The sequence below is a fragment of the Copadichromis virginalis genome, linkage group LG17, assembly GCF_057382275.1.
Source record: "Copadichromis virginalis isolate Kocher_CV1m ecotype Utaka linkage group LG17, C_Virginalis_male_GT1.1, whole genome shotgun sequence".
Lineage (NCBI taxonomy): Eukaryota > Metazoa > Chordata > Actinopteri > Cichliformes > Cichlidae > Copadichromis > Copadichromis virginalis.
The window spans coordinates 5,537,727-5,560,071 of NC_140634.1; the positions used below are offsets into that span (position 1 = coordinate 5,537,727).

The 22,345-nt window shown below is 40.4% G+C and overlaps 1 protein-coding gene across 1 annotated transcript; it reads left to right on the top strand.

Moving 5' to 3' along the window:
* The first annotated feature begins 1,739 nt into the window (after nt 1-1,739).
* On the top strand, nt 1,740-20,646 carry lurap1 (leucine rich adaptor protein 1). Its single transcript, XM_085436597.1, has 2 exons — nt 1,740-2,483; nt 13,462-20,646. The coding sequence occupies exons 1-2, from the start codon at nt 2,265-2,267 to the stop codon at nt 14,332-14,334; spliced, it is 1,092 nt and encodes a 363-aa protein (XP_085292723.1). The 5' UTR covers nt 1,740-2,264; the 3' UTR covers nt 14,335-20,646.
* The last annotated feature ends 1,699 nt before the right edge of the window (nt 20,647-22,345 follow it).

Below are 22,345 nucleotides of genomic sequence, written 5' to 3' on the forward strand. Positions count from 1 at the left end.
AGAATGCAGCATTTTCAGTAAGTTATAGCAGAAAAAGATTACTGAAAAGGATGACTATAATCGTTCCTTTCTTTCTTACATTTTTTGATATGTATCTTTATTAGTTAGCGCCTGGAAAACAAAAATCCAGTTATACATCCAAAGCCATAAGGAAAACAAAAACTTGGTGGAAAACCTGTGCCTGCTGTGGATCTTATTGAATTGTCCTTGACAGCAGCATTTAATCTCCTTTGTTCCAAAACATTGACCCACTGGTCTTTTAACCACAAGCTTTAACCTGAGCTCCAGTTCCACATGAGGGGGTCCAGGCCCGTTAAGGAAAAGTCTGCCTGGGCTGAGTTTGTGTGGGCCGGGAGAAAGTTTCCATATAGAGACACAGGGTATGAGTAAGTGTGTGTTTAGTGTATTAAGAGTAAAGTAATCCGGCCTTTGCCACAGAGATCTGTTGTATTTCATTACACTGATTAGACTCTTCATTCCTTCTCTTGGGCGGTGACCCATGTTAAAAGCTTCTAAGTTACAGCGGACCACGAATTCTAAAATAAATTCTAAAATAAATTCTAAAATACATTATTAAACATTTGACCAAATATTTTTGATTTAATTAATTTAAATGAAAACATTAAAAAATATTTAATTAGCTCCCATTTTAATTAATTAATGCATCATTAATTATATTTTCTATTCATTTTGGCACTTGGGGCCTTCCATACATGGTCACACCATCACCTGCTGTGTTCAAAGAAGAGCCTTGCTTTTCTTTTTAGTGCACAATGGACAAAACTATGAGTCCACATCTTTTAATCTTTGAATTCAGGTGTTTTTAGCTTTATGAAAGCCATGCAATCTGTCTTTACAAGCATTTGTGAGAGAATGGGTCGCTCTAAAGAGCTCACTGAATTCCAGTGTGGTGCTGTAACGGGATGCTGCCATTACAACAAGTTCATTTGTGAAATTTCTTCCCTCCTAGATATCCATGATCAACTCTGAGTGGTATTATTACAATGTGGAGACATCTAGAAACCACAGCAACTTAACCATAAAGTGGCAGACCACGTAGAGCAAGGGAGCAGAGTCGACGACGCTCACAGTTGTAAAAGTTGCTAAACCTTTGCTGACTCACTACTGCTGAGTTCCAAACAAAATTAAGCACTGGGAGCATCATGCCATGCGTTTCCATTACTGAGCAGCTCCCTGAGTGTAATGTGTCGGTGGCCCACTGCTTTTGTCTTTTTAGGGCATTTCAGATGTTTAGATTAGTCCTTTTTAATAGTTTATTAATGCCCACTTAATTTTTGCGTGGAGGAAAAGCTATCAAGTTTTTCACAAAAAGGCAAAAGCAAAAATAAGAGCTTCATCTTGTGCTTTTGTCCTTTTGCCTGCATAAATGTGGACAACAGGCAGATGGATACAGACATCACATCTTCACCCAAAGGTCGCCTTTCATGACTATGTTTAGATTATGTTTCTGTTCCATGATGCTCACACATATAACTGGTTGATGTTCACATATATAACTTGATTGGAGTATCAATATTAACAAGCTTATCTTCTTCTTATAAAACGCACAGACGTCTTTGTGCAGAAAGGAGGATAAAAGGACTTTTTTGTTGTTTTTGTTTTACTTTGTGCTTGTCGTTTTATTTTGGTAGTTCACCGTTTTCTCCGGTACAGAGCTTTCACACAGATTGTATTTTGAAAGTTTTCCCGGAAGCTACCGAGGGTTATCGCTGGTGACTTGACGCTATCGGGTCTCCTCTCCCACTCTGCGGTTCCTGATCGCTGTCATCATGCAGGTGGAATCTGCGCAGTGTGGCTCAGCGTACAGATCCCAAACACCAGCCTCACCGAGCTGCAGCTCAGGACTCGGGACTCCGGAGATCAGACTGCATTTACAGCTGTAAAGGAACCAATCAAGGAGGGGAAAGCAACAAATTGGATTTCCCCCCTCCGCTATCACTTGATGACCATCAGCAGTTTAGATACAGAGGCTTCATCAATTTAACACAACATGATGACTGAGTTAAAATAACCCACATATCGAGGATTTCTCTCTGTATCATACTGCTGGAATAAGCTCACACTGCTGTGTTGATACTGTCAAACAGTTTTCCTTGCCTGGCGCAGTCCAACTCAGCAGCAGTCGCATAGGATGCCATACAAGCCTATAGGAAGTGACTCTCGCAGCTTGACAGGGAACAATCTCCGAGGAACCCGAAGGACGTAATCTTTGTCCTGCGGATCTTATCGGTGTAAAAACACTCATGGCGATGGACGAAGGTACTGTCAGCGAGAGCATCCCAGACCTCAAAGACATAGAGGCGAAAATCGGCCGGAAGACCCCCGAGGGTTTGCTCAGGTGGATGCGGGAAGAGTCGTCCTCTCTCCGGGCAGACGCCAAGCTGGCCCTCGCGCACGACACCGGTAAAGAGACCGGGATGAAGAGTTTGGATGAAAAGATAAGAAAACTGAAGATGGAGATGGTAAGAATCCACAGTTCTCATATATGTGCCCGCAGGATGCGTGGCAGACTCTTGTTTTCCAGGATGTGTCATTCACGAAAGTCAGCCAGGTACAGAGCTGTCATTATGACGATGAATGCTGAGCCCGGCTCGGCTCCGGCAGACAGCCTTGTTTCGAGTACTTGAACATTTATCAGCAGATCGGGTTGTCATTGCTGGGGTGTATCTGAAATTATGTGCAGGTACAGAAGCCTGCACAACTCCTGAGAGCCCAGAGACAGAGGTACTTAACATGTTATCTGACTATACAGCATGCCATTTTTAAAATTTCCTTACTTCTCTTTATTAAGTTCTTGTTTTCTGTTCAACTCTTTATATTAAAATAACTGAATGTATAAGTAACAATCCATAAAGTAGTATAACAGTATAATTTTGACCAGATGAACCTAAACCACGTCATGTTCACATGATCACTAGCCTAACACAATAAACTGTAGTGTAACGCTCCACTTGACAGCTGAGAAAAAATAAATGACTGTGTTTTATACTCCAAGTCGTCCTTCCTGCTCCCACTGTGCGCTCAGAGCCCACAGTGGGACTCACTGCAAAATGTCAGCATTCTTTAAAATGACCATATAATCTGTATTTCAGAAAGCGCTAAATGCCAAATAATTTTCTTATCCCGTGCCTCTGGTGATGAATGATACTTTAGGACAGTGAGATTTAAGGATGCTTTTAGGGCCCCTGCTAATTGTTAGGCCTCCGGTAAGCTCACTAACCTCAGCTTTTTGGATATTCCTTAATTATTGTGTGGGCTCACACATTTAAAGCTATAATAAGTAAGTGTTTTACCTTAATGTTGGGAATAATACCAGCCTCAGCATGATTTCTGAGTTCGCTGACTCGTAACAGCACCAGTAGCATCTCATTTGTTCCCACTCCTTCCCTCAAAAGTGTCAGTCTGCATGTAACTTGGGAGAATGTATACAGTTTTCCAGGAAAGTACATTTCTAAGGAGACACTGAGGGCAGAGCTCGGCAGATTATGCCTACATGACACAAAATCGAGTGGTTTAGCTGCTGGTTAGACACAAAGCAAGAGCAGGATTACTTTATTCTAATAACTTGCAATAGATGCCAACTTTTCTCTTATGGCTGTTTGTGGCTAAAATGTTCCTAAAGTTAGGTGGATGAAGAGTAAACCAACAAATTCTATTCCATATCAAGATGACGATTTTGTGTTTCACGGCACATGGGTGCCCCTCCGTGAGCCTGGTCTGCTGGATGTTTCTTCCTTTTAAAGGGGAGTTTTTCCTTCCCACTGTCTCCAGTCTCCAACTGCTTTCATATAGTGGGGTCGTCTGATTGTTGGGGTTTTCTGAGAATTATTGTGGGGTCTTTACCTCACAATATAAAGTGCCTTGAAGTTACTTGTATTTTGATTTGACACTATATAAATGAAACTGAATTGAATTGTTCGTTGCGCGAGCAGCTGCTATGATTTGTTTCACTACAATTCAGTACTGGAGCTTAAAAGACTCCAAAGTCCAGAGGCCTTTTATTACCAGTTGAAGCTACAGGGGCTGCTGTTATCACTGAGTAGCAAACGTTACATACGCCTGCTTTAAGAATTATACTTGCCAATGGATGTTTCAGCTTTTGGAAAGCTAAATGTTAGCATCAATCTCTCTTTAATGTCTTAGATAACATAATTACTATGTTATCAACATGTCAAAATTAGCCAGTTAGGTCAGTGAAGTATTAATGTATTTTGAATCCAGCATAATTAAATTCTACGTTTACACCCAATGCAACACTGGCTGTGTCTTTCTGTACATTTCTTGTATTCTTTGGTAATGTTTTCACTTAGGATCGCCATAGGAGGTAAAATTAAAGATGTGACATTGACTTTGCTGTCGCTGTACGATTATGACAAAAATAATTTGGAATTTGTGGACTGATATCACACTTTTATACTCAAAGCACTCTATACAACACATTCACTTTCTTTAAGCTTAATGCTTTTTCTAACTACATTCACACTCCGATGGATGCATTGGAGAGCAACTTGGGGTTAGCATTTTGCCCAAGGATACTTGACATGCAGACTGGAGGAGCCAGGGATCGAACCACCAAGCTGCCGATCAGTAGGTGACCCGCTCTACCTCCTGAGCTACAGCCTCCCCTAACATGTGTGCAAACTAAATTTTAATATGAACATTGCTCTTATTATTAAGTAGTATAATAAGTAGTATAAGAAGAAAATCAGGAGTCTACATTCGATTATTAAGATGAATGATTAATGATGAATTTGATTGTGACTAAATGCAACAGATGTAATTTTACTTTGACTGGACTTGAGTAATAAAATGTGAAGGCCCCTTGTATCCACTCATTCAATAATTCAAGCTACTCTTCGCTCTGCCAGCAGCTGCACTTTGTTTGGAAATAAGTGGAGGTAAAAATGCACACAGGACCGTGGTGAAGGCGCTCTCTTCCTATTGTCTAGCTGCGCTTGCACCATTTATAGAAAGTAATTTTTAACATATTGCATACATTTCTATCTTCAGTCCACTGGGCTTAATTTTGGTGTGATACATACTCATATCATACCTCTGAACAAGACTGTTTTTCAGTTTCTCTTATTAAATGATTCCATCCCTCGTTTATCCACAGCAGGCCGCTCTGTGTTTCTTCAGAACTGATTATTTCTTCTACAGCAGAGCTTCCGTTCAACAAGTACTTCTCTGTTTTCTTGTTTACATCAACCCCACCTCGCGTCAAACAGTGGAGGTCTGTAGCAATAATGCACCACTCTACAGTTGCCCCCCCCCCAACCATGTTCATGTATGTCATACATTCCTGCGGCAGATGCAGGCATGCACCCCGTCTCCCCATCTGTGGTTGTGACACAAGAGCGTGTGCGCTGCCACAACCGAACTTCCAAACCAAACAAGCTGTTTTCTGAAAGAGTCGCTCCAAAACACATTGGTTACATTCAAACATCCAAAAACACATTAGCAGTTTGGTCGCATGGTAGAAATAGAAGCTGATTTCACTCCAGGACTCATGATGGTGGCAGCATGTGTCTTAAGTTCGCTTGCTTGGTGTAAACAAAGTTTTCAGAAAGAAAGATGATCGGCTGTCATCGTCACATTTGTTTAGTATTTTCTGCCACATGTCTTTGAGTTTGAATTAGGCTCGTATTCCTTGAGCCTGTGTGTGTGTATATCTTAGGTTAGCTTAAATAGCTGGTGAGTAATAAAACGCTCGCTCTTAGGTTGTTGTATCAGTTCAGGGCTTTTGGTGACGGGTGTGGTCTGAGAACTAACTGATGTAGGTTCGTGTGAATCCATTGGAAGATGGATCACAAAACCTTTTTTTATTTTTTCAGAAGTGGTGTGTGTGAATGACTCAGATTGTTTTTTCCTCTTTTTCCCACAGAAGTCTTAAAAAACCCTTTTTCACATCACATCTGGGCCAAGTGCATATGTAGTCCTACATCTGAGTCATATCTGATCTCTGGACATGTTGACCACAATGTCAACGGAAATACGCATATGCGGGAGGTTTAGTGTGAACATCACATGGGTTCTGTAGTTGCAGCTTGCCTGTCTGTAATTTTGTGACCAGAAAGGCGCATTGTAATGGTAAATGGTAAATGGCCTGCATTTGTATAGCGCTTTACTCAGTCCGTAAGGACTGCCACCTGAGCTACAGCCACCCCGTAGTAATGGATGTGTTAGCTCTAAAAAGCAAAAAGTCTGAGTTTTAAGGTGTTTTTTTTCTTCTCATAATACATATATGTATTGTAAACATGGCAATATTTAGATATAAATCAGAATATAAATGAATAAATGAGTGTTAGTGGGTTAGTGTGTACAGAAGAAAGCTCAGCTGCTGTTGTAGGTTGTATAGTACCTAACCTAATTGCATATTTAGCCCACATTTGTATTCACAAGGCATCCAGACTTGCTGGAAATCTGTTAAGACTATAGAAGCATGCTGGACTGTTAGTAGTTTTAGTCATTTATCAAGTTTTTTTTGCAGAAGCTGGAGGACAGAGAGAGAAGTGATAGTGATGAAGAACCGTTTTCTAACTCTAAGGGAGTGAAACTTTCAGTACAGTCCGGGCTGCTCCAGTATGTGAGTGTGTGTGTGTGCCCGCGTGCGTGTGTGCGCATGCAAGTGTGCATGGTTATTTCATCTGTGTGAGTGGTGCTGTGTAATGAGAGTGCAGAAGAAGAGATGGGAGCATCATCTGAAATCTGCTTAGTAAGATGTGCAGTACTAATGTGTGTGCTCAGAGGCTGCAGGGAGATACTAAATGGAAGAGCTCTCTCGTGCACACAGTCGTGCACACAGCCTAGCAAAGTCACCATGTTGTTTTCTTCCCCAACATTTTCTGCCATGCTGATAAGCTCAAACGAACAGGCGGGATGTTAATGAGTCGGCTATAAACTGCTTCTTTTTCCACTCTGAAAGTGTGTGTTTGTGTGGACCCTTCTGTTCCTCATTCATCTGTTACTTTGTATCCATAACCACACTGTGTGGCATTGGTGGGCTGCAGCATCTGCCTGTGTAAGATCAACACTGTGCATATTTGTGTGTGTGTGTGTGTGTGTGTGTGTGTGTGTGTGTGTGTACGTTACCACTAGTATTGAAGTGTTACTCTTGTTAAATAGCAGGAAAAACAAGAAGTCATGTTACATTTCTAATACAGTACGTCTTTGATTTAAACAAACATGTTGCATAACTCTCAAGTCCAGAAAAACACACTGATTCGATTGGCCTAAAGTACAAAATATAAATCAAAACGAAACTACAGATCTTTAAAATTAGCCTTTAAAATTGTTATGGTCATTAACATCCTATTTCCTGTTACTTGGATGATAGACATGGATCATCAGAGACTTTTAAGACAGCCAGCTTAGAGTCACCAAACAGTGACGTAGGATCATTATTCAGGAAAGCGAAAGATACGGACACGTTTCTTTGCCCAAATGATACCCAGCTAGTTCAAAACCTAAAAACAATACAGTTTAACAATTAAGAAATCTGAAAATAATGCAAGTCATCACACAAGTGAACCTGAGTTGGCAGTTACTATATTTGTTCAAGAAAACTGTAATACTACAAAAAAACGAACAAAGAATTCATCAGATATTCGATGCAGCTGCTCTAAATGATTTATTATACTGTAGCTGTAGTGTGATTACTGACTCTAGCAGAGTAATGTGTTATGTAACTGCTTCCAGACAAATGTGTTCATGTGTTTGCAGAACACGTTTGTCGCCGGCTCGGCTCATGACTTGATTTGGTGGGGAAAGAGCTGAAGGCAGATAAATGTTGCTGTGAATGATTTTAGTGCTGCTGTTCATCTCTGCGGGAGCAGTTTGAAAGCATCTGTCTTTCGCATTCGTCTCCAGCAATCTCCACTCTCCACTTCACTGATCTAAACAGATTTACTGGATAGAGACACTCCTTTAAAGCCAGAGAAGACTGGCACTAAGCCTTACACACACACACACACACAGACACACACACTGAAGGGCCTTTTATATATAAGCTGCTTTGTGCATTTTATTAATGATCAGCATCTGTATTTTAAGCTACCAAAGGGCAAATGTTATGCTGTTGCTCGAGGTATGTCCTTACTTTTTGCTAACTCCTCCTTTTTTATTCACTTTAGCTTTCCCATGTCAGCCTCTCTCTGTCTTCCACCTCTGGGCAGATGAATGTCAGTGCAAAGTCAGCTCTCCGTGCAGAGCTGAGCTGTAGGGAATCAAAATCCAGTCTGTTTAATCTCAGGCTTCTTTCTCTAACTGGCTACTGGCTATGCTGTCACTGATGTCACAGTCAGTACAGGGTTTTGTTAAATTCAATTATTCCTGAGTGACCTGCAGCTCTTTTATTCCTCCACCACAATTTTGTTTCCTGTTTTCTCTCCATCTCATTTTGTTGCTTGTAACCATAATATCAGAGAGCCTGGTAGGTCTTCTGTCCAGGCTTCATTTCTTCTTATGTGACAGCAGGTTTAGACAGTAATGTTTGCAGGAAGTAGATGGACAAACAGAGAAAGGGCTACATCAGCTTTGAAGAATGAGCCTCTGCTCCTCTTTGTATCCATTGACTTGCATATTATGCTCCATGAGGGCCAAAATTCTGCATTTCTTTGTAGTTTGCGTTGCTATTTCATAAGACAGTGATCTTCACTTGGCTTTACTTGTGCTTACGGTGAAATCTCGCATGTTGCCATTCAGCATTCTGTCCTGTAGTAAGAAAGAAGAAAAGGAACAGTAAGAATGGCATTCAGACATGAATGCAGACAGATGGAGCAGCTGGCGAGTTATGGAGGGCCAGGGCTGACCTTCTGCTGCCTAATGGAGACTAGAGGGTCTCTGCAAGGACGCAGTATGTCTGAGGGCCCGAGTTAGATTGGGAAGGTGAAACAGCAGACACGGGCACCAGGGGATACGAAAGAGAGAGAGAGAGCAGTGACTGTGTTTATGTTGCTGGTATTCCAGCTGGCAGTAATTCAGCAATCTGTTAGGTTGCTGTGAGATGATAGGAAGCCACATGGGACAGTGTGCGTCATGGATCATACCCTATCACAATCTACAGGATGATGATGATGATAAACTTTAATTTCGGACATGTAAAGCAAAAAAACAAATAAATACACATATACATTCATTTATTCACACACATACATATGTGCACAAACAAAATCAACATAACATGAAATGCCAACTCAATCATCATGTCTGAAAGAGAACAGGAAGAAGACTAGAGGAGACTAGAGGGTCTCTGCAAGGGTCTCTGCGTATTAATCACTACGCGTGCTCAACACTCTCATCCCCACAGCTTGACAGAAAATGGTGTCCATAAAAGTACTGAAGGAAAAAAAAAGTCAAAAAGGTGAATATCTAGAGTAGTAAATTGTCCAACAATTATAACGTGTTCTCGTTGTAAGGTTCAGAACGCTGAAAGCATTTCGGGGCACATTGCGGTTCTCCATTTGTTCTGTTGACTCTGAAAGGGATCAAAGCAACGTTAGAGAAGGAAACCCTTCAACAATTAAATTCCCTCAGATGAGATCACTCAAGTGTTGCCATCAGTCGTCTTCTTCTGTTGATATTCTTAGAGCTAAAAGATTTTCCTCACGTCCCACTGTGGGCACCGTGTGCTCCAGCTACAGTATTTGCACATTTTAAGACCACAAGTACTCATTTACACTGTTGGTTTGTCTGTGTTGTGTTTTTTGTTTTTTTTTGTTAATTAACTGATCAGATACCAGAAACACGTCTTCAAGTTATTTATTTCACTGTTAATGTGGAGAGCTAAAGATAAAGATACCTAATGATGTTATTATGACGTATATTTTGACACTTTATGAAGCAGTACTTTTTGTGCTTTCATTACACAGTAATAAATATTTCCTGAGGCGGATAAATATTACAAAGATTTTAGCAGGGATCCAAAACAAATGAAGTCTTTCTTCTGCACCAGAAATCTTTTAATATGAAACAACGAGTTTGACTTGTTTGCAGAGTGCAGGTACTTGTCTTATTTGATAATATAAAAGGCAGGAAAATTAGCTTTCCAGAAACCTGTGGGTCTGCCAGCTGGTGCATGGCTTCATGCTGAGTAAGGAAGCAGGAGTGTGTTTGGCGATGTACCGATGTTTCAGGAAATGCAAAAAACATGATTAATGATATTAAATCCTTAAGGCTGCTTAGTCCCATTCACATTAAACTTTGTTGGCCCCACTTCGACCTTTTTCATCCTTTCTTTGATGTGCACGCTTGACTTTGTTGTGTAATTAAATGCTTCAAATCAGTCTCAAAGTAATGAATATAGTGGGGATTGAAACAAGTCCCACTTGAAGAGCAGCAGAGCAAACAAAGCAGGAAACAGCTGACACAAACATGATGGATTTCACTTTTAGCAAAAAGCTGGAACACGTGGCTGTCATTGTTTAAATTTCATTACGAAAAAACTTTGCATATTTTAATATGTTGATTTGTAGGCAACTAATCTATTTTGTGACCTCAGTAAAGAAGGCATGCAGAGTTGAGATGACAAAGATGATTTCTTTTACATTTTTATTGAAGATTTTCCACTAACACTTTCTGAGATATTGTGTTAAGAGCAAATGCCATATATCTAGTTGTATTTCAGAGGCAGTAGCCTTACAGAAGAATTATTATCCCCCCAAAAAGCTAAGGTGTGGCAGCAAGGCCACTCACAGATGGTCCCTCTGCTTGTGTAAAATTACATACTCAAATGCATCTCTGGTGTATAACTTGTTTTAATTTCATGCATTGGTGAATTTGGTTAATACACAGTATAAAAATATCATCTCTAACCAACCACCCAAGTTACCCAAATTAATATTGCAGAAAAAAAAATGACCTGTTGCGACAGCAACAGTTAAAGTCAGTGTAGTTCTGCAGCAAAGTGTTCATAGACTGGTGGAGCTCATAGCTTTGTTAGCATTGTGCCACCTCAGCGCTGACAGGCACGGAGCTACTTTTATTGCCACCCTCATTAAGCACTCGGTCTCTGCCAGCCAAAAACCTCAAGCCTTGAGCCCCACCCCAAAACTTGTGTGTGCCAGGATGCCGGTGGGTTCATACCCACATATTCATGAACAAAAAGCTGTATATACATATATATATATATGTGTGTGTGTGTATTAGAGCTGTGTCTGCCTGTGTAATTTAGCATAACCACTGACTTTGGCTTCAGCATTTACCAGAACATTGACCACACAGCTCAATTCTCCTCCAGTAAAGAAAGTAAAATGAAACCCTTCTATTTCATCTCATATCCACATTTTTTTTCTTCTGAAGTGTGTTGCCTGTGTTTACTTGTGATAATCAACAAAAAAGCTGGTTCCCATAAGTTCAATCTTGTGTGTTTTCTCCACAGTTAAAATTACACTCTGGATAAGGTCTGGTTATGGTTTAGTCATGCTGTGGTTATGTTCTACAAGTCACGTGAGCCATTTCAATCTTTCACGGCACAGACTAAGTAAAAGGTTTTTGAGCAAATGTGGTAAGCTCAAAGAGAAAGTTAGTATTCTTTAGGTGATGGGCACCAACCAACTTTGAGCATGCAGTGATTAAAACTGCTGCTTCCCATTGATGAGTTTGACAATTGTTGGTTACGTTTTTTTAATCATGATGCACAGAGCCGGACTCTGTGGTTGGCCTGTGGTGCAGCCCAAGGTTCGAGCATGTTACGGCATAAGAAGGAGAGACTGATGAGCCAGTATGTGACAGCTGTGCCAATCAACCCACCCTGACTCTGCTCCCTGAACCATCCTGCCCTACCTCTCCCTCCTGCAGCTGAGTCAAACCACACTTTTAGAAAGATTCAAGAGGTCAAAGTATTCAGCAGTCTTAGAGGAAAAAACGGGGCAGAAATGATCTTTTCTTAATACCCAGTTTAGAAACCACTGATGTCGATCAGCTTCCTGCTGGTTTGATACTGAGGAAGATGGAGGAAAACCACTCAACATCAGTGGATTGAATTTGCCATAGCTTTTTCTTTCTTTCCTTTTTTTATACCAAGCAGCCTGTGGTGTGGTCTTAAACAGTGAATGGCTTATCCAAAGGTCAGCCACTACCTATGCATAGAAACGAAGTATGAGACATATTAATTCATGCTCACGTGCACCATTTTCCATCTGGATGGAAGAACGTCAGGCTTTTAAACACCCCATAGAGCAGCTTTCTTAATTCTTCTGCCAGTGTTTTCATCAGAACTGATAAACATGAGTAACTTAGTAGGTTGGATCAATCAATTCATTCCATCAGACTGATTTATTGATTTATAAGGATCAATTAAACTGTTACACTTAAACTCCAAAAGGTCAGAAAGATCTTAGTGGCCTGAGGCCTCTGCTCGGAGTTTTTTGGGGTGTTAAACTTACTCAACACTTTATTATCCCAATGCTGTGTTAGCGCTGGAATATACATAATGTTACACTTGCAGGACTTTCACTTTTCACAGTGCGATGTAGTAAAATAAAATATAAAAAGACTGTAAAACTATACTTGTATATTTTGTCTGTCTGACCCAAAATTATCTGAGATGAAATACACAAATATGTATAAATTACCACAAATTTTAATGATTCCCAAAAAGGGATACAGCCAGCCTCCCGGGGCACAGTAATAGACCAGCAGAAAGTGATACATAAGGAGGAAACTGAAGAATACTTTGAAATCAAAGGCTCAAAGTCGAGGTGATCTCAGTGGTCAGAGCTTTGAATGTTGTTGCTATATATCACCTCTGTTCTCTGCACTTTGCTTTGAGAACTTCTGCAAATGTATTCTAGGGAAGAATTTTCCATGACTGCAGCCATCTTTCTCCTTCTAAGTCACCATTTAGCTTTCTTATCCTCCCACACACATATTGTATTTGAAGATACCCATGGCTGCTAGAGGCCCGCTGAAGCAATTATTGCTTTATTTATTTATGACAGAAGTTGTAGATTAACTTTTGAATCCTTTGCACCATTTACAGCATTTAAAAGTCAGCTGAAAAGGAAAAAAAGTCTTTTTCTCGACTTTCTTTACTAATGCGTCTTACTTTCCACTGTATCAAATTTCCATCTCTCACTAGCTTCTCCTACAAACTCAGCTTCAGTCACATTCCCTTGTAATATCCATCTGTAACCTTGTTTCCCCTCCACCTTTACTTTGTTTGTTTCCCATTTTTAGTATTGTGGACTCCAGGCAGTTTCTGTTATTAGTTTCTTCCAATTAGGGTAATCTGGAATAGTTTAATAGCATTATAACGGTGTTTGCACTTGTCCCTAGAGCCAAAGCTGACAGCTTTACATAAATATGTGCGGTCTCCTAGGTTCAACATCTGTTTAGATTTCTCTTTTGTTGCACATTGCACACTATCAAAACATGACCACTGTGAAAGTAAGCATGCATCATTATTGTAAATTTAGAATATCTCCTTTTTTGTGTCCGCAGGCTCACTTGCGCTCGGTGGACGTTAAGATCCTGCAACAGCTGCTGGCGGTGCACGAGGGCATCGAAGCAGTGAAATGGCTGTTTGAGGAGCGCAGCACACTGACCAGCCGCTGCAGCAGCCTCACCAGCAGCCAGTACAGCCTGGGGGAGGGACCCGACACCTCTTGGAGAGGCTCCTGGAGCAGCTTGCAGGACCCCAATGACAAGCTAGACAACATCTCCATTGGCAGCTACCTGGACACGCTGGCAGACGACATGGATGAGTACTGCCCTTCCAGCTCCGAATCCGTCATCTGCTCCACCACACCTCTAGTTTCAGAGGCTACTGCTGGGGGCCGCATGGTGGGAGGCTCCGTGGCCACAGCCACTGCAGCGGTGTCAGGGCCCGTGTTAGGCCTGAAGTCTGGGTCTAGTGCTGTGGGAAGTGAGAATGGTACTGGGGTTGGAATTATTCCAGAAGTGAAAGGTGGACCTGGGAATGTTGCCATTGGGAAGGGAACTGGAGGAACTGAAAGTGGGAAGCCAGCAGCTCCTGGCAGCTGTCCACAAGCCAAGTCTGAGGGCCTCAAGCAAGGTGCTCCTATCTGGACCAAGACTGCAGAGACAGATAAGGGAAGCCCCATGTTTAAGGTCAGTACTCCAACGCAAGGCCTTAAAGCTAATGGTGTCCTGGAGAAATCAACCACACAAAGAGGCAGCCCGACCCGCACCTGTCTCAGTGAGAAACTGGCAACCAGCCAGAGCCCCAAAGTTAAACCTTACAAAAATGGAAAGATTGACTTGGACACGTGCAAAATGAATGGCAAAATGCATCTGGAGTACGACGCCCACTGGCGCTGGGTGCAGTCGCAAGAAGATGTGACGTTTTTGTAAGAAGAATAATCACAGAGAGGGACTAAAGCCACTATTGAACACTCCTTCTGCAACATCAAAACCCAGATCACTGAAGATTAAAAGAAGAGTGCACTGATGTTGTGAAAGGCACATAATGGGGCTTTCCCCGGTGAAAGACACTGGGTATGAGAGACAATTACCTGTTTCTTCTTTTGTTCCTTCCTGTAACTGCACTAACTTCCTATAAAACATTGATGTCAGTATTAAGGGATTTTGGACCATATATAGCCAAACAGGGGTGCCTCACAAAATCAACTTTAAAATCCTGTGTCACAGATTTTCCTCAGGGTCTTTTTAACAATCCCTGATATTATTTCAGTTTCTTTTCTTTTACGTTATTTTGTTTTCCTGAAAAATAAAGCACAGTGAGACGATCTGCCAGAGAGCTGAAACATGACTTCAGATGGTTTGACACATACTTTATCGGCAAGTCAAAATTGAAACTTTGCCTTGACTTTGACTTTTTAAAAAATAATCTAGGAACAATATTGCCACCAATATATTAATTCTGAACCTTTACAAAAACTAGTTATTATTAGTTACTTTGTATAATCAATTTAACATTTTGTGGATTCTGTATGAAAGTAATTCCCAACTTTTTATCTTTTATCCTCTTCAAATGAAAAATTATTCAGTTATGGTGATAGTTTCTGGGTAATAAGGTAAATGTAGCTGTGCCAGACGATAAAAAATGTACTCCTGGACTAGTTTGTAGAGGTATTAGAGCAGAAGATTTAATGCAATATATATAGACAAACGTATCGGGCCACAGAGTCCCTTAATCCTTCAGGTGTTTTTAGTTTCATTGTTCTAACTCTATAACATCAAGCACCTAACCATGCAGTCTTCCTTTACAAACATTTGTGAAAGAGTGAGTTGTTCTAAGGAATTCAAGCATGGTACTGTAACAGGATACCGCTGTACCACTGTTGCAATACGTCAGGTTGTAACACGAAAGTGTTTGGGAACCACAGCAACACAGCCTCAAAGTGGTAGACCACATAAAGTTACCAACTGCTAAAAGTGCACCTGGTATAAAAGTCACCAATGCTCATCTGACTCAGCAGTTGCAGACTTTCAAACCTCCTGTGATATTAACATCAGCACAACATCTGTGTGCCAGGAGCTTCATGGCATCATTTCAATGGCTGAGCAGCTCCTGTTGGTGTAATGTGTGGGTGGACCGGTACTTTTGCCCATATTGTGTGTATTTCACAAATCAAAAGCAAATGTGTGATGAGAAATAACCAAATGTTTTGTGTATTTAACTCTTTTGTTTCTTCTGAGCTCTTCAAATTTACCTCAGGGCCCATTTGAAGGGGCCTGACCCTGAGGTTGGGAATGACTACCGCACTCCACAAACAACAGCTTTTATGAACCCCAGTGTACTGCATATAAGATAGTAGTAGAGTCACTCCCGACGCATAATATACTAACGATTTGTCACGTCCCGAGGCGTTCCATGGAAACGCGAAAGGTGACCTTCCGCGTTTCTAAGCTACGCGCCAGATTGTGCGATTTAAACAAATTAAACATACATATGTAGAGTCATTCCAGACAGTTCTCATGTTTTCCAAACTCATAATATAGGGACGTGTTGGGCAGCCGAAAGCATAATATACTGACGATTTGTCACCTAGTGTTACGCTTTGGGAGTGAGAACGTGTTGAGCAGTAATAGTGTAAAATCAACCTCTCATTGAAATCCTAAATAAAGATTGCTATATTGATCCTTGTTTATTGATAATATATCACTACTCTTCCAGTGGTTAATGACCGCCTTATTGTTTCAACAAAAAAATAGAGAAACAATGTGATTTTCTCCCCAACTGTTTATCCCCAAACACTTTCCTGATCAGCACTAGAAAATATGTCAAACTTGCAATAGAAGACGAAGCACTGAGATAAAAGTTTAACACATTAAAAAACAAAAAAAGTGCCAGTGATAGCATTTGTGTCTTTGTGAAGCTAATCCCTTCAGTGCGTTACCAAACATGTGCACGATTGTATAGTCACTGAGTTGTAGTACAGCTACCAGTGCACTGGTTACTAGTTGTGACTGGTTATAGGCAAATCTTGACTTTGGATGAAAATCTTTCTTCTGTTTTGACAATTACGCTAACCTGTATTAGTTTTCTTTAAAGCAAATGTTGTGCCTGATTGGTGTAAACCTTAACTACATATGCCTGTTTGTTCCCTGAGATGACTGCACTGTTGTGATGATAATCTTTTATTAGTTTTGCCTCTCCGTGGGCTTTGCTTGCGTGTACAAATAGCTAGACCAAAAGTCTGTGTGCTATTCAGTATCGACTGGTAAATGTGTTATGCTGGCTGGGTGGATATTGCTTGCCCTGTGCTGACATCTTTATTGGTTGATTTGTGAGCAGTACGCGGAAGACTGAACACAATCAGTGAAGAAAAACAATATTTCCTGAAGGCTGTCTGCTGGCTTACATAAGCAGCCTCTTCTCAGCAACTGAAATTTAATAATACTGTCTGATCTTCAATAGATGACAGTGCTACTAATGAAGGAATTGTTGTTCCGTTTTTTTATGTGCATGTGCGAGAGAAAGACACAGCCGGCCTCCCAGGTATGAATAAGAATAGATGAATCCCAAAGGATCGCAGATTTTTTCAGCTTACTCATCACAATGTAACTACATCACTCACCAGTCTGCAGTTATTCATGTTAATGGTGCAGGGATGGTGCAACACATGTGGTAAATGGAGGGGAACATATTACATAATCTGTCCAGTTTCTTTCAGTGCCTGGAAGTGTTTGAAACTATTAAATATGAGTGTTGATAAAATATGAGCTTTGATACTGGTTCCAACACAAATGGGCATTTTTCATACTTTCTGCACATTTCAGTCATCTTGGTTCCATAACAACATAACATTTCATTTTTCTTTGAAACAACCAGATGACTATTCATGCAGCCATTTTGTATCTGAATGGTCACAGATTCTATTTTCACATGCCACATATGCAGTTTGGGGCTCAGATACACGAGAGTTAGCTTCTCATTTCACTATTGCTAGCTATAAAATTTTTCTGCACTGACCATAACACTATGACTTATTTATTTTGGAAAAAATATCAAGTAAGGAGGAGTTTAAAAATGCACACAGGAAGCTACATAAAGGCTCAGTTGCACAGGCCTCAAGCCTCCAGCTCCTTGCAATTCCTCTGGTAGTTAGCAGGCTCCTGCAGTTGTCCATGGTTTGTATGGAAGACACAGACTGGTTTTACTTTGGAGGTGAACAGTATTTTGTGTGTCGCACTGTTCAGTACTGCTCAGCAAGCAGCAAGTGTTTGCAGACAAGTTGGCATTTCACATGCAAATTAGAGGTAACCATGGCGGTCTGCATGTGACCAAAGTAATCGCAAGGTTTTAAATGCAGCAGCATGTGTCTCTTTGCAATCAATTTAAAAGCAACATCAAGCAACCATTTGTCAAACAGTCAGGCTATAGACATTATATTCCGATGACCCGAGGAGCTAGCCAGGCTCTAGACCTGCGTAAGTGCAATTTAGCAATAAATGTTACTATGAAACACCCATTTTTCTTGGTTGTCAGCAAGTGGTCTGTAGGCCTGTGTTACTGAGGCCTTGGATAATATTGGCTGTAGATGCTGGAGGCAAAATTTCATGACTAACTGTCATAGGATAATAATAAAGAGTAAACGTGCAAGTTGTGACCTGAGCTTTTGTACGTAACCTGCTGCCAGTCAGTGTCACTTTAGCTAGATAGGACAAGTTCGCTTTCTGGTAAAAGCTCTATTTTCGTTGACATAATTTAGAAAAGACATTCTAGATTAATGAAATGATATGTGATAAAATAGCCTATCTGGCTCAAATTTTGGATACAAAATTCTCCCAAGTGTACTATTAGAAAAGAGAATGTGATGACTTGGCGTCAATTCCCTCCATCCTAATTTAATCATGTTCTTAAACTCAACAGCTCCATTTGTTTTAGCCACTGAAGTGTTTCCTCTCTCCTCCTGCTTTTCTTTTCGTCCTACTTTCCACCACCACACTGGTTTCATGGAAATGTTCAGTCAGTGCCAACACACATCATGCGCACACAATGCCTTCTCACCGAAGACAGCACCATACAGCCGGCACCACAGACGCAGTGACTGTAGGCTAGTCCTCGAGACTAGGGAGGAAAAGTGAGATGAAGCTCAACCTTGAACTGACTGTGAAGATGTTAAAAATCCCATCTTTTTTATCCCTAAAGCCAAGCAGAGCATCTCTCCATCCCAGGATAGTTACTTCAGCCATGGTATATCCTCCGACTACAGTATAGACATGAAGTCATTTGAAACCATTTCCCTTTTTAACATGTGCTGGCTGTAAAGCTATGCAACATGCCAAAAAAATGTCTGATCCGCCAGTTTGTGGTTTTTTTTCCAAATTAGCGGAGGCATATGGGGAAAAAAAACTACGTTTAGTTCAGGGAATGAGCCTGTAAAACACATTATATGAAGCTATAGTGTGTCTTTCTGAAGTTATACTCTGTCCTCTAATGGTTTAATGTGTTTTCACTGGGCACAGTTGGAACATTTGGAAAATGGACGATGTTTTAAACCTCTCCTTGGCAGAGAGTGTTGACAGTTTAGGTGCCAGGGGGAACTGCTTGTGATCTGACTGTTTTTTAAAGTGAGATGATAACGGCTGTGTGCATTAGCAACAATGGAAGTGTTACTAAGTTCTGAAAATCTTGTGAAAAATACTTTTAATCTAGAATGAGAGAAATGTCCTCTTTCTTTCTAGAATTTTTCATAGGGTATGAAGGTGAACATCACTGGGCAGATCGTAAATCCTTCTCTTCTGCTCTCTCTGTGTCCAAGATTTATCAGATGGCCGGTGCGCAACGTGTTTGCATTGGCTTCAGGTGCTTTTGGCTTCAGAATACCTCCTCTGGCTATTCTGGGTGCAAGACAAACAGTGTGATTACATAGACGAGCGGATACCCACACGAACATGGTTGCCATGACAATGAGGCCAAGCAGGCTTGAGCTCTAGTGGCTACATAAAACAATGTTTACTGCAGTGCCAGTAACAGCATAGCAGTACAGTCTAAATGAAAGCAGGTGAGATAAAATCTGTGATAAATGCAGACAGCAGACATCCAAATTATTTGACCATTATACGTAAGGTCAGTTCATAAAAAAAGTATCAAATGTAGTTAGTAACAATGTAAAAGACTTTTAAAAATATGATACTTTTTAAGTGATTCTGTTTTAGAACTCATTTTTAATCCAGTCTGTCGAGTACCAGTGACAGATTACATGTGACACATGTAATCGTTGTAGACAGCCCCCTATGTATGTTAAACACATGAAATGCAAAACACAGATCTTTCTCACTGTATCTAAAAATTGTGATCTGTACTTCCCAGTGATAACCACATCAAAGCCCCAAAGTCCATTTTTTAAAGCAGAGAACAGAACTTTTAGTGTCCTCAAGAGGCAAAAATAAAATTCAGTATCACCCATTCATTGCTCTTCTATTACTTTAAAAATGATACGAATTCTGCATTTTGGGGGGAATGCTGCAGAGGAAATTGCTCATTTCTGTTTTTTTGACATTTCCTGCTTCACCCTTGGTATAAAGCTCAGCTATCCTCTCTTTCAGCCACCTAAAATTCGCCCAAGAGGCCTTTTTCTGCCATTTTTTACCCATTTTTGAAAAGTGAGAAGGCAAACTGGTGTGTCTCTCTGGAGGCAGAGTCAGCGGATAAACAGTGAGCCGAGTGCACAGCGTGCAGCTAAAAGGAAGCTTCCACTCCCAGAGTCTTGCTGTTTTCTTCCTTCCTCTTATGCATACACAACACCCAAGCACAATTTATCCTGGGACTGATATGGGTCTCTAGATAGCTGACAGCATTTCCTTCTTTTAAGGTTCTTTTATATTTTAGTCTCATGTTTCTGTGTATTTGTTCACATCTCAGAATGTTCAAAGTAAATGCAAGAGAACTGAATCAAACCCTACTGGGTGCATGCTGGGTGCTGACCCAGGTCCAAAACCTGACTTAAGCTAAACAAAATCTAGAGGATTAAAAGACAAAGGCCAGAGAGACTGACTGCAGTTCAGCTGAATCAATAAAGTTAAGCTTTATTTTGTTATGCAATATGCCTTCTAGAAAAAATGTTTGTCTTTTTTTCCTTGTAAAGTCAAAATGTTCAAAAATTAACAGATTATGTTCATTGATGTGGGCGATATATATCATGAAGTATGTAAATTATACGAGTGTGTCTAATAATTAAAGCTATTTTAAATGTTTGGTTCGTGCTATCATTGCATTTTATTTAGAGCATTTTGAAGATCACAGTCATATAACGCTGTTTTCCCTGAACACTCATTTGGGATCAATTTGAGAAAACTTTTCAGTTTATCAGATTCCACCAATGAGAGCAAACTAACTGGAAATTCAACACCAGAATCTCCCTGATTAGCTGCTATTTCAGCTTAATGTAAACTACTGAGTGCTTTCAATAGTGGATTCCTGATCAATATTTAGCCCGACCAATGAGTGCAGCGAAGATCCATTAGCACTCAAAGCATTCATGGACTCCATTCTCAAGAATGTCATCGACCACAATACTGGTATCCATGAAACCACCAATACTTAATATATGCACAGCTCTGTAGATGCACTGATATGTAACGCACAAGAATCTTAGACATTTCAGCTTCACCTAAATACCAACAGAAGATACCTGCATTTGAAGAGCGAAGTTCATTACTACATTAGACTGTGATGTCACAGGCCTAAACATATTGTTCAAGGGTAGAAAGCATAAAGAGTGCATACGTGCAAACATCAGCCCATACCAGAATTCAGTTTGTGTTTGTGGCAAACCCATTTATTTTCATACATCCATTCATTCATTTTTCTAACTGCTTATCTGAATCATGATCATGAGTAATGACGGCTCTCACAGCTGTGGGAGAGTAAACTTTGTAGATCCCATCAAAACTCCTCTAACTATATTTTTTCCCATGGACCATGTTTACTAAGAAAGTCTTTCCGGGCTAGATCATGGATAAGGGAAGGCTGGGAAACAATATAAGCTAGTATCGACAATAAGATGGTTTGCACAGACACAGCAGTGCTAACAATGTCCGTGCAGACATGCAACAACAACTGCTGGTGAACAGCATAAAATCAAGAACTTTTAGTATTTGAAGAAATAAATTAAAAGTATTGGTTGAAAGAATGCTGGCCTCTTGATGGCACCAGATAAAAAGGAAGCTTTTACAAAAGGTGTGAAAAACGATCCTGAAAAAAAGGGAGGGGGGGAATCACAGCTGCTCAAGGGTCAAGGCACAAAAGCCATTACTATGATTTTAGGGGGTGTCAAACGAGTATGTAGTTTTTAACAGCTTCATAAATCAGCCAGTTCAACATATATGAATCCACAGGGATGTATGTATGTAGTTGTTTATTTAGAAATCAAGTATTCTTCTAGTTTAGATCCACCAGAGAGGACAGGGATGTAGTCTAACAGCAACCTCTGAGCTCCTGTTTGCTGAACATGTTTAGCTGAGTGGATTAAAATGATGGTAGTTGTGTGTTCTCAACTGATGTAAATGTAAATGTTAGGCTAACAGACTGAGGTGATGTTAGCGAGGTGTGACGATGCACACTGGGTTGGTGAGCACTGAGACACCCAGCTGCCAAACCGCAGAAGTAGATAGTTAAAAGTGGAGCTTGTCTAGACCAACAAAAAATCCTTTTAAAACCTTTAAGAACTTTAAAGCTTATTAAAATATTTTAAGCTTCTTTTATCTACGATTTTTAAGTGTGTAATTTCCCGATCAAGTTTGTCCACTTTTTTTGCACAATATTGGTTATACAAATATCTTATTAGTTTCAGCTATCACTTAAGTGCTCAATGGGTGCAATCCACGTACTATAATGTACTAATAATGTACTAATAATGTACTAATAATGTAATATTTACATGGTGATGACATT

Excerpts from the sequence above, each read along its gene's own strand:
- lurap1 (XM_085436597.1), top strand. The coding sequence starts at position 2,265 with ATGGCGATGGACGAAGGTACTGTCAGCGAGAGCATCCCAGACCTCAAA. Across the intron at positions 2,484-13,461 it reads GAAAACTGAAGATGGAGATG|GCTCACTTGCGCTCGGTGGA; the intron begins GTAAGAATCCAC and ends TTGTGTCCGCAG.